Source organism: Pagrus pagrus, assembly GCF_965226575.1.
Source record: "Pagrus pagrus genome assembly, chromosome: 1".
In the NCBI taxonomy this organism is placed as follows: domain Eukaryota; kingdom Metazoa; phylum Chordata; class Actinopteri; order Spariformes; family Sparidae; genus Pagrus; species Pagrus pagrus.
In genome coordinates, this window is record NC_140185.1 from 28,548,472 (window position 1) to 28,561,058 (window position 12,587).

The window sequence follows — 12,587 nt, forward strand, 5'->3', positions numbered from 1 at the left end:
CATTTCAGAAATGACCAAGGAAGTACCAACTAAAAATGTCTCGACCTTGAAAGACCTTGACCTTGAAGTGTGTTGTGTGCAGGTCTTTGGGACTACTACTGCATATGTGAAATATGCATATGCTCACACAATAAGTAGCTATATTGCATCTGAATTGAGATTCACAGTGACAGTGACACATGCACAAAGGCATGGGACTGTTGTATTGCTTTGCAGAACAGATGCATAGACGGTAAATGAGCAGGTGCACAGATGGAAACATTCAGTTTGGTCAAATAATAAACAAGGCTCACACCAACACTCCTACATAGATCACATGCTGGTTAAATACATAAATGGTGGATAAATCAATAAAGATTACCTTTTGAGATGTCATGGCTTTGGTGACTACACTACACTTACATGTGTATGAGTGGGGGGGGGGCAAGTGTGTGTGTGTGTGTGTGTCTCCCCCATCCAGGCATCTCCAGGGAGAGAAGGGGCAGTGATGGTGATCAAGGCCAAGGAGAGAACACCAGCTGCTGCGAAAAGCTGCTGGGTTTAGGGGGCTTTCTTGAGCCTGTCACCAAAACTCTGTAACCTTTGGAGGAATGTGCGTGGAAGTTACACACACATGCATAACACACAGAAACTTACTCAATCACACATCAACAATTAAGTCTCATTCTAAGACATACTGCATACGCTGCAGTGTAACAGATTTGTGTGGCAATTGTGCATTTTTAGTCAAACAAAGATTATAAATACATTTAAACATTACTTAACCCCACAGATGGCCACACACACACACACACACACACACACACACACACACACACACACACAGAAACACATGTGCACTCAGATACACATGCTTATAATCTTAGGGGATGTATGTTGTGATTTCTTTAGAACAGAGAGACATGTGACAACCCTGCTATTCCATTCAAAGGTCAGGCAGGATTCACAGCTAGGAAGACAGAGGTGTGTGTGACAGAGAGAGATACAGACAGATACTATACAGAGAGAGAGAGGGAGAGGAAGCGGGAGAGAGAGAAAAAGAGAGAGAGATGTGTGTATAATAAGGTGACAAAAAGGAGGTGAGAAAGAGAGTCACATGAAGAAGGTGACCTTAGCGTTTATAAAAAGAGATCATTAACCTCAAGTAAACTTTCACATGCTTTCACTATTTGATTGTTACATGTAAATGCATTTAGACCTTCACATGGGCACCGATACATATATGCACCTCAAGCTTCCTTCTTACAAAAAATACGTTTACAGGTAAGCATATATTCTATAGTATTTCAGTATTTCAAATGGGATTTAGTTCAACCTGCATCAAGTTCAATTGATTACAAAAAGGACAGATTTTTTTTTCAGATAGAAATACACACACCCTCTCTATATCATACACACTAGGTCACTTACGGTCACCATCCTGTCTGTGGTCAGATTGAAGGTTGGCTGGACCGCACCTCATCAAAGAGTGAAAGGAGTGACCTCATCAAGCAGGGACAGGGAAAAGGGGAAGGCTTTGGGCTGGACTGGGGTGTAACCTCATCAAACGTGGACAGACAGGGCAGACATGATAGATGTCAACACTGAAGATGTGTGTTAGTGTGTCTGTGTGTGTGTGTGTGTGCACATCATTTCCATTCAGTCTATGTTCATGTTCAGTGCTGCAGCCACATACTGTGTGTGCACACAGAAACACATATGGATGAGACTTCCACTCCCACTCCTGCTCCACACCCAAGACATCAAAGACACATGAGGCAGTATTTTTCTTTCTGTCACATAGGGCTTCAACTAATGATTATTTTAATTATCCATTTATCCGGCAATTATTTTCACAATTAATCATTTATTCTATAAAATGTGAAAAGAATTGTGAAAAATTCTCATCACAATTTCCCAGAGCCTAAAGTGATGTCTTTGAATTACCTCTTTTGATCAACCCACAGTCCAAAACACAGAGACTCTTCATTTACTGTCATAAATGAGCGCAAAGTATCAAATTCTTACATTTAAGACGCTGGAACCAGCAAATATATGCCTTTTTTGCTGAAGAAATGACTGATACGATTATTTGATTATTTAATTATTGGACATCAATGTTTTTGCATAAACTAAGTGATTAATGCGATTAATCCTTGCAGCTCTACTGTCTACAAGATGTAGTAGGGTTGGGCCAATAGACGACGACATCGTCCATCGCCTGACAGTCATTATCTTCTGAGCCCTGTACCATCGCAACATCGGGATTTAAAAGGCCCCCCACTATAAAGCACAAAGAAGTCTGTCCCCTCAGAGTTGCCGTAAGGCAAGAGTTGTTGGCAGAAGTTACAGACCTGTGGGGCAGGACACAGACTTTTAAAAGCCAGTACGGGTATGTATGTTGGTGGTGCCGGGAGAGTCTCACTGGGGACAATGTCATATGCCAATTCGTTGGGCATTGCCCGACCCATGTGTGCATCAATCCACCCGTTTTTGAGCATATTTGTTATTTCTTTGGTAAAAAAAATAGAAGATTGCAATTCAGGAAGTTGTTGGACACTGGTGGAAAACTGGCTGAATTGATAAAGATGTTGTGAAGGGGGCCAACAGACAGATTTATAGAGAGAACGACAATGGATAGTATGTGTATCTAACAATAAACACAAAAATATTTGTAATAATTTTATCACCAGAGCACTATTTTCTTACATTCTCTTGACCCTATGAACCTCACAGCTACCACCACATACTTTTTTTTCTCCTTCCCTCCCTCCCTCTCATCCTCAGGTTTTGATATATTCCCAGGGATAAATTAGAACCAGGATGTAATTATATACAGAGTGAGTTTTGCCTGGGTACGAAAGCACTGTGTGTGTGTGTGTGTGTTCGTATCTGTCTCTCTTCCTGTGTGTCTGTGTAAAGCAGTGTTTTGTATTGAAATAGGTGACTTCGGAGAGGTGCGCTCCTTTAATTACGCCGCTCTCAAACAGAACATGAGTGGGCTATTCCACTGGGATTAGTCGTCTCTCAATGCTGTCTCTTTGTTAACGCAACACACATAACACACACGCATACTCAGACACAAATGTATGCCTGCCAAAAAAGCCCCTCTCTCCAATAGTTCAACACTCAATTTATTCAAACTGAGGTGCAAGCCAAGTGAATAATTCCACTACTAATAAAGATGGTAAGAGAGAGTGTGCGTACTGAGGAGATGAAGGGGGAAAAGGGATAAAACAGCAAAGGGGGAAGAGGGGGGAGTGCAGGGTTGAGAGAAGAGGTAAGCCTACAGACAAAATTTGATTTTCAAGGACAACAAAATGTGAAGTCTAACCTCAACATCAATTACCAGTTTCAAACTGGTGAGCATAGATATTTGATCTGTATCAGTTGTGTTTGCGTGTGTAGGTTACAAATATGAATTTAACAGTCAGTAGGTCAAAGTTAAATAGACAAAAAATGCAATAAAGCATATGTAAATACATAGTACAGAAATACTATACTTGAGGTGACTGAGTTTGTCCACCGGAGAAAAAGTTTGATTTTGAAATGTCCCATTTAAAAAAACTTAAATTAATTATTTAACAAACAATTTAGGGATTACAAAAATGATTTCCACACATGGTCCATTGGTAGCTGTTCAAACATCTTCCTCAGCAGATGGGGTTTGCCCAGTTGTCAATGGTCTTGATATTTGCTATATATGTTAACACTTCTCAAATAGTGAAGTAATTTCTAAATGCATTGCTATTTTATTTTATGTAAGGAGAAAACCAAAGGTCAATGGTGATACATCAGAAATATTTATTTAGCCTCCGAGCATATGAGCAGGTGGAACATAGTAGTAGTGAATCTGATGAAACTGACTAATCTTGAAAGTATCACTTAAGTTTTTAATCTGTTCAGTGTGCTACTGCTGACAAGCTAATAAGCTACCAGGTCTGCAAACTGAAATTAGCAGTGCACCAAATGTACAGCCAAAATGTAAAAGAAGCTATGTTTCCATGCTAGTGGACTAAAATGAGACATTAGCTGAAGAGATAAACTGGGTTGTATTTCAAAGTGAAGGGTTATTTTTGTGTTGTGTGTATCACAGTTGACCGATAATAAAATGGTGAGTTACTGCATTATAAAATTTCAGATTTGTATTTGAATTTCTCTGTGAGAGAACCCACAGCAACAAAAGCCTAGTCATCCAACCATTAAGGCACAAAGACAAACCTCAGTCTCACTCTAAAGTACACCTCAAAACTATTAAAATCACAAACAAGCAAGCGTTTAGCTATCAGAGTTCCATCAAAATGGACACATTTTCCTTGAAATTTGGTTAAACGCTCAATTAACATAAAACTCCAAATCTTCACCAACTGGCAAATCCCCTCATAACAGAAACCTACAGAAGGTGAACAGTAAAAATGTCTTTCTTCCTATTTCAGTCTTTTGATCCTTAATTGATAACCGAAACACAGAGCCTAAAAAAATTGTCAGGTCAGGTTGTAACCTGTTGGACTGAAGTCAGCATGGTGAAGTGTAAAAATATGGTCAGAACAGGCAGTGTAAATAAGACGTAGATTAGAAAAGAACAAAACCAAATGTTTGTATCTATAGGCCAGCTTAACGCAGAATTATAAATAAGTAGGCTTATACAAACACAAATGTGAACTCAATCGTTTAAATCACTTCAGTAGCACACAAGTGAAGAAACAGTTATTGTTGAGGATATTGTTCAGGAAGAGTTTGACATGACAACGATTTTGAAAGCTTTGTTTTACCTAACTGGAGCCAAATTAACATTCTGATTAATTGCCATGTTTTCTCAACACTTTTTGAGGTTCACACAACAGGTTCACACTCACACTTTTTGAGGTTCACACAACAACAACTGCGGTTCACCTGCAGTTGTTGTTGTGTGAACAGCTTTCTTTAAACTTCAAGCTGATAAAATGAGTTAATTTGTTAGAAGAGATGGATGATGTTATTGCATCCAAAGAGTAAAAGGGAACTACAATAATCTACACTGCAAGATACACAGAACATAAACACACTCCACTTCATCTGTGTCTGTGTCTAATGACGTGTGTGAGTAATTACTTTAAAGCCAATGTGAGCGGGTGTTTAAGTGTCTGTGCTCATGTATGTTTTTATCTGGGCCTTTGTCTATGTCTGTGCCTGCAATGAGTGTGTTTAATGGTGTGTGTGGAAATAATCACTTAATCGTCGCACTGAATCCATTTGAGAAGTGTGTGTATGTGTGAGCATGTCTTCGTCTTATGTTTTCACTGTAAAATAAGCCAAAAGACTCAGACGTGAGTGGAAACGTCTGGAGGAAGAAAGGGAGATAAAAATAGTGAGAATGATTGAAAAGAGGAAGGGAAGAGAGGGTTAAAGTGGAAGAAAAGAGAAAGGGGAAGAGAAAACAGGTAGAAAGAAAGACCTCTACCCTTTATCTCTCTCTCTAATTCTCCACAATAACCCTTCCTTCCAATGTTGCTCTCCAAACCGTCGACCTGTGAATTTATAGTTGGCCCAATGATTGCTTCCCGGGCCATGATGGCTGTAAATTGCTTTGCCATTTGGTAAATGTTGGCAGTTAGAAGGTATACAAGTAATTATTTCCGCTTGTGCTGATTGAGACATAATTCCAAGACGAGGCCCTGGAAAAATGACAGCATTTCGAAACAACTCTGTTTTAATTTCCCAGCATTCCTAATTAGAATCTGTATGAACACGGGGAGTTTTTTATGTGGTTTCCTCCAATGGGGCCAGAAATAATTAAACTGTCAAGGGGAAATAAATACGTATAAACAAGGCATAATTTTTACAGCGTGCAGCACCTTGTCAGGCCATGACTTTTTGTGAAGAGAAACAATGGGGGGAACAATGCAGGGGCATAGAGGACACACTGAAAGCACACACACAGACACATGCATACGCACGCACGCACGCGCACACACACACACACACACACACACACACACACACACACACACACACACAGCAAAACACATACAATATCTTTGAATAGAGACCTACTCTTATGGATCATAACTTCACTAAAGGACTTAACATATTAGTCCCACTTTCATTCTTGAGAATACCTCTGTCAGTCTGGGGTTTCTGTTTTAAAGTTCAGGTACAACTAATGTAAGATGATTATTAGGTCCTTTAATCACATTTTGGGAATTAGATTGAAATATTCAAATGATCACAGGTGCCAATCAATAAAGGAAAACTATGTTTTTTGCAATCAATCATAACTATAACCATACTATAATTAAAATAATGGCCAGAGCCATCGGTTGTGATAGCACTCAAAACAGTGCTACAAGGCAAAAAACACATGATGAGATGATGATAGAGGTTGTAAACAAGATTTCACCTTAGGCAGATTATGTAGACCACATTACTTGGAAGTAAAACTTTAGTAACCATTCCCTCAATGAATAATAGGGGTGGGCATTCTCATGGTTGTAGATTGTTAGCGATTTTGAAGGCCTTGACAATCTAATTTTAGAATTTTTTTAAGATAAAAAGAATACAATTAAGATTGATAATTGTGATTAAATATATCCTGAGTTAGTTTTTTGGCTAGATTACCCACCTCTTATGAAAAAGGAATAATTTTTCATTACACAGGAAGACTGTGGATGATGGAAGTTTACAAAAAAAGGTTGGGTCTTTGCTGTTTTGCTGATGTTGCCATGTTTTCATATCACAGCAATTGTTTTCATGAGTACAATCAACCTCTCCTGCTGCCACCAAGACCCTGACCCCAATTATTTGACAGAAATGGATTGATGGATTGATGTGTATGTAGGGTGATAATTATTGTATGTCATTTTTGTTATTTAATTATTACGTATTATTCCCATTGTTTAGCAACCTGGAGCAAATTGGCCAGGCAGGGTTTATTAATTTGTTATTTTACAAGCCATGAACTAATTATTGTATTATTGGAACAAAAGACAAACCCATATTGCACACCAACATTGCAGCAAAAGTCTCACAGTTGAATTACAGTATGGTTTTGTGAGTCACCCTGCCAATCCTTGAGAAGCAGCAACACTGGGTGGATTATAGGCTGTGTATCTCTTGTGCAGGCTCAGAGTGAGCCCACACTGATAGGGAGCGCTAATGGAGATGCATTCGAACTAGAGTTACTCAATTACAATCTGACATCAGCTTGTAGACCCCAGCATTGGCTGAACACACACACACACACACACACACACACACACACACACACACACGCAGTAAGCAGTTAACACACTACAGCCTAAATGAATCTCGTAACACAGCAGATATCACAGGCTTCATCAGGCTCTCAATGAAAGTGGTATCAGACACAAAGTGTATATTCTGGTGTTACCTGGTAATTCCATTTACTACCAAGCGTTTAGCTGACATTTTTATCTCGTGTGTGGAACAATAAATTGTACAAATTGCTTAAAATCTTTTTTTTTTTGCCACCACACAAGAAACCAGCTTAAACACGTGCAAGAGGCCTCACACCAGCAAATGTATGGTTGCCTGTACAGGCTGATGATTAGAGATGTACTGAATGTTTTTTTTTTTTTTACATTTGAAGCTTCTATGGAGGTTTTGAATTAAGCATCTGTCTGTCGTCATATTTTATGGTGTCATAACACAAAACAAAATCCCATATTTGTATTGCACTTATTATCAGCAATCTTAAAATGCGTCCAAACTGCCGACTTCTTCGACATCTTGTCTTGATGCAGTGCCAACCAAATACAGACACACAGTATGACTTTTTTTGTTTTTAACAACTTAAACTGGCAAATGTTCTACTTCAACGTATCAGTATGAAGTAATGTTGATTGCACAAAAGTAATGGATATAGAATAATGAAACCATCTGTGTTTACACTGGTTCCCTATAAACCGTGCTATCACTATACAATTTTGTCTGCCACCGGGCATGTGGTCACCCGGTAAAAGGAAGCTTAATTGCAGATCCATTTCTATTATAGACTAAAAGACTCTGAGGAAAATAGAAAAAAATCCAGTCTTCTTTGCAACAGCTGCACCAACAATAATACCACTTGGAAACCCTGGGGGGCAAAAAATTGTCACTTGTCATTGCCACTTTGAGTAATTTACTTTAATAGTGTTAGGGCCAAATAAAGTTTTTGTTTTTGTTGTTATGTACCGTAACTCTAATTTATGGTGTCATTAGGTTGCTGCTAGACGGCTCCATTAATACAGGTGTATGCCGTGCTTTATAAAAAATATTTTATGATCAATCGTTTGTACGAACTGATGTTGTTAAATTCCTCTGTTTATTCAATTTGGGGTAATAAAATCAAAGGGACTTTTCTGCTTATACAGTAACATCCACTATTACAAGTTCTGTGAGCCGGGGCTTGAGTGTGCAGACACATGCATACACATGTAGTCTACATGCTCTGCAGACTAAGGTCAATGGTGCGCTCAGATACAAATGATTCTCATCTAATATTAATAGGATATGCTAAACGGTAACACAGAGGCAGCACAGAACAGCATTTCTGAGTGAGAGTGTGTGTGTGTGTGTATACACATGCATGTATTTTCCTGCCGTGCAGAGAGACAAATGCCACTGGGACTGAAGTAAAATTCAAGAATAATAGAACTTACCATGTTAACATTCTGGTACAAAATAAGCATGCATGTTAATATTTTGGAAAGCTGCTCCCTATGGAAACAATCTAGCCAACCAATAACAGCAACGTCCTCACCAGAGAAGAACAGTGTTGGTTGTTTGTTCATACAGATTTAAGTTTTAGTTTTCGACAATTCGCAACTCACTCAAGGTAACAACGTTTCATTTGGCCACCTATTGCTATAACGTCCCGAAGAGAGAGTCCAAGAGTGAGAAATAAAGTGCCTTGAATAAAACTTTCTTACAGGGGTCAGCGTGGATGTTTGGGTACAGAAATTGTCCAACTTTGATATCTCTGACCACTTCTCAGTCATATCAGTAAGTTTTGTAACAGATTTTTGTAATGACTTTGGAAAGCACTGACAAACTATGTTGTCCAGCCAATTGGGAAATCAAAAAAAATGTTTCCGTGGCAAAGTCAAATGACCTATTTTGCTGTGTGGTTTGGAGAAATAGCTGTGAGAAGTTAAACTATATGCTGAAATGACAAAAAAATTGAATAACATCCTCAAGTTAACTCTCCAAACTATAACTTTTTCTATCTGGATTTCAAATTAAGAAATTCCCCTTTATCTCCTTTTGAGAATCATTAACCTAATAACAATAATCCTGTTACATTCAATAATAACATAGCATTTGAAACTAACTAGACTTATAAGAGAAGGCCAATTGTACCATATTTAAAAACCTGTACATAAGCATAATGCAATAAAGAAAGCTGAGTGCCTCCTCTCTTGCCTCTTTCTATGCCTATAATGTGTGTGTGTGTGCGTGAAACAGTCACTCGTTCTTTGAAACAAAAACAACCACTTAGGCATGAACAGCAGCGCTTGGGAGACATCAATATTTCAGTCAGGTGTGTCGAGAAAAAGAGAGAGAGAGAGAGAGAAACATGAAAGCAGGAATGAGGGGGGGACCCTCTGCCATTCTAAGGCATTCCCATGACTGACGGAGAGAGTAAGGCTGTGTGTGTGTTTGTGTGTGTGTGTGTGTGTGTGTGTGTGTGTGTGTGTGTAGATGCATGTGTTTGTGTGTGTGCCATTCTCTCATCTTCACCCCACCCCTACACTCACCATTGTGTGTACCACCTCTGTCACCTTTCCTCTAATCAGGAGTTTAAATCAATGACGTTGTCCAAAACTATAATTGCCACTCCTTAAACTGCTTCTCTCGCAATATGCTTTCACCAAGAAACCACTCGGCAGCAGAAATACGCCTCTGCGCGTGTCGGTGTGTGTGTATGTGTGAGCTGGATTAAGAGTATTTTCTCATTACGGCAGTGTCTGAACGAGTAGAAAGTGCTTCTCACATTGTTTTACAGCATCCTGAAACCTCAAAGCTCAGCACTAAGCAGCATAATATCCTGTAGTCCCACACAGATGCCTCAGCCTGGAACTCTGTCGTCACAAATTGTTCATTAGTGGAACTCATTGTACGTCATTTATCAAACTTTTAAAGAATGAATTATTCCTATGTGGTGGCTTATACATAAAAAAAGATATTTAAGAGACAAATGTGTTGGAACATTATACCTCAATTCAGAATTTGTTTTGGTCCTTGTGAATCCAGACTGTCTGAGGAGACACAACCTACAACAGACCCACCAGGTCTTCTGAAGCACCCACCTTCTAGGGATGTGTACTTCTGAGGATCCAAACAATGAATTCAGATACAGATCCATGGCATATAGTACATAGTAAATGAGCTGCAACCAAATTGAGCTACCATACAAGGCACTGGCCTGACCATCGGGAGCAACTGAGGTCCAGTGTCTAGCTAAAGGGTGCTTCAATATGTGAACAGGAGGAGCTTGTGTTTGCACCACCAACCCTATAATCAATAGATGAGTACAGATGTAAGACATGTTGAAGAAATGGGACTGAAATACTCAGAAACTAACAAATGTTCTAGTTCTTACATAGGATTTATGTTATTTTCCCAAATTTTCTTAAATTAGTTTTTCTAAACTCAGATCAGACAGTGTTTAAGTTAGACAGCTCCAGTTAAACAGTGACCCATACACCTGAACCCACACAACAGTTTATAACGTTAGGTGTAAAAAAAATGAGGTATGCACCTCGTTATCCTGCCTTGGCAATGTTAAATTCATTGCAACTATAAGATTGCAAAATAAATCAGTCATTGTATGCTTGGACTATGTCATCCATGGGGCTTGCCGTACTAGCAAATGCAACAATGCGCCCTCCTGTATTTACCTGAACTATTGTTATTGTGGTTGCTGTTGACACTTGACAACGAGACGTGCTTCAGAGATTTTGAGAATGGCAACTACCCTGCTACTGTGTGTATGTGTGTGTGTGTGTGTGTGTGCGCGTGTGTATGTGTGTGTGCTCGGACTTAGCTGCCAGTCTGTGTTAACCTTGGCTGATGTTCCATTAACCAGAGACAGGAGTTTCCTTAACCTGACAATGCACTGACAACAGGAAAACATACGTGCGCGGGCCCACACACACGCGTGCGTGCCCACACACACACACACACACACACACACACACACACACACACACACACACACACACTGTCAAGCAAATGAAACAACACTAACTGCTCACATCTCTTTAGAAATAGACCCAGATAGATAGATAGATAGATAGATAGATGGATAGATAAGGCCTGATTCTTCCTCCCTTTCTAACAAAAAGAGGGAGAGAGAACCAAAAAGAGACAAGGGAGAGATAGAGAGAGAGAGAGAGAATGAGCAAGGTGGAAAGAGAGATTGAAATAGAGATGGAAAGAGAGATGTCTGGTTAACAAGGTGCTGAGCACGACAAGCCCTGGGGAGTCCACGCTCCCTTACCCTCTAAGATTAGACATCTCTCTCTCTGTCGATCCCACTCTCTCTCTTGTTGCGACACGAGGGGAACATGCCACTATCACAGGGGGACGCCCCGGGAGCCATCGCTGCCTCTCCCTCTCTCTCCTGTCTCATATACAATCACTTTCTCTCTCTCCACCTTCCCTCAGTCTCTCATCCCTCTTCATTCTCTTTTCACTCTGCTTTTATTTTGTTGAATTTTAACATTTCAGAAATTTGTATAGCTATCCCCTGTCTGTCCCTTGTCTCGAAATTGGTCTCCTTTTTTGAGGTTTCTGGCACGTTTTCCAAACAGTCACATTTGAATTGGGCCTCACAATTTTATCACAGTGTTGCAATGTATGTATAAGTTCTTTTCTCTACATGTCTCCAACCTCTTGTCCGCCCTCTTTCTGTTTTTCTTTCTTTCTTTCATCCTCTCTTTCCCCCTTCGAACAAACCTGTCTCTCGCTCCCTCTCTCTCAGTTGTTTGACACCTCTCTCCCACCTGAGCATTTCTATGTGTCAGGACAAATTGGCCGAGACTCACATCTCTCTCTCTCTCTCTCTCACTCTTTTTCTCACTCTCTCTCTTTCCCTCTGTCTGCTCACCACTCAACCGTAGAGAGAAAGAGAGAGAGAAAGAGTGAGCAAGAGACAGAAAGAAAGAGAAAGAGATTGATAATGTGTGGAGAGTGGGGGAGGAGGAGCAATATGCATCACAGGAATGACGGTGAGGAGGGAGGTTGTTTTATGAAACATAAAAAGGAAGAGAGAAACAGTGACCAAAAGATGAAGATCAACACTTTCACCTGCTTCCCAGTAGAAACTGATTTTAGGGGTCTAAATTTAAAATTAATTAAGCATTAGTGAGTTCTATTAAAGTCTCTCTCTATTTCATGTAAATACTGGACATATGACAAAAAAAGTGTTCATTAAAGCAATATTGTGTAGAAATGGGTATTTTGTGCGATTACGCTGTGATCCCACCCTCTCACTGCAGTGTGAAACAAGTGTTGGGGGGGCAGAGTGGCTCTGACACTTCACACTCACCCTATTACAAGACACTGTACCATCTAAATTATTCTAAAGCTATTTTGAGGTAAAAAAGTTACATAATGTTGCTTTA

The 12,587-nt window shown here is 39.7% G+C and overlaps 1 protein-coding gene across 11 annotated transcripts in view; it reads right to left on the reverse strand.

Annotated features, from left to right (window-relative positions):
* esrrga (estrogen-related receptor gamma a) overlaps window positions 1–12,587 on the reverse strand; it is a 123,333-nt gene that overhangs the window by 80,271 nt on the left and 30,475 nt on the right. The window contains exon 3 of one of the 11 annotated variants that reach the window (XM_084354284.1): window positions 11,024–11,077. The exons of 9 other annotated variants lie outside the window; for them this stretch is intronic. In XM_084354284.1, coding sequence (XP_084210410.1) covers window positions 11,024–11,040 — 17 coding nt within the window. In that variant the 5' untranslated portion in view covers window positions 11,041–11,077. Of the gene's footprint in view, window positions 1–1,410; window positions 1,518–11,023; window positions 11,078–12,587 lie in introns of those variants that run through there. One more of the 11 variants, XM_084354275.1, reaches the window with a different exon arrangement.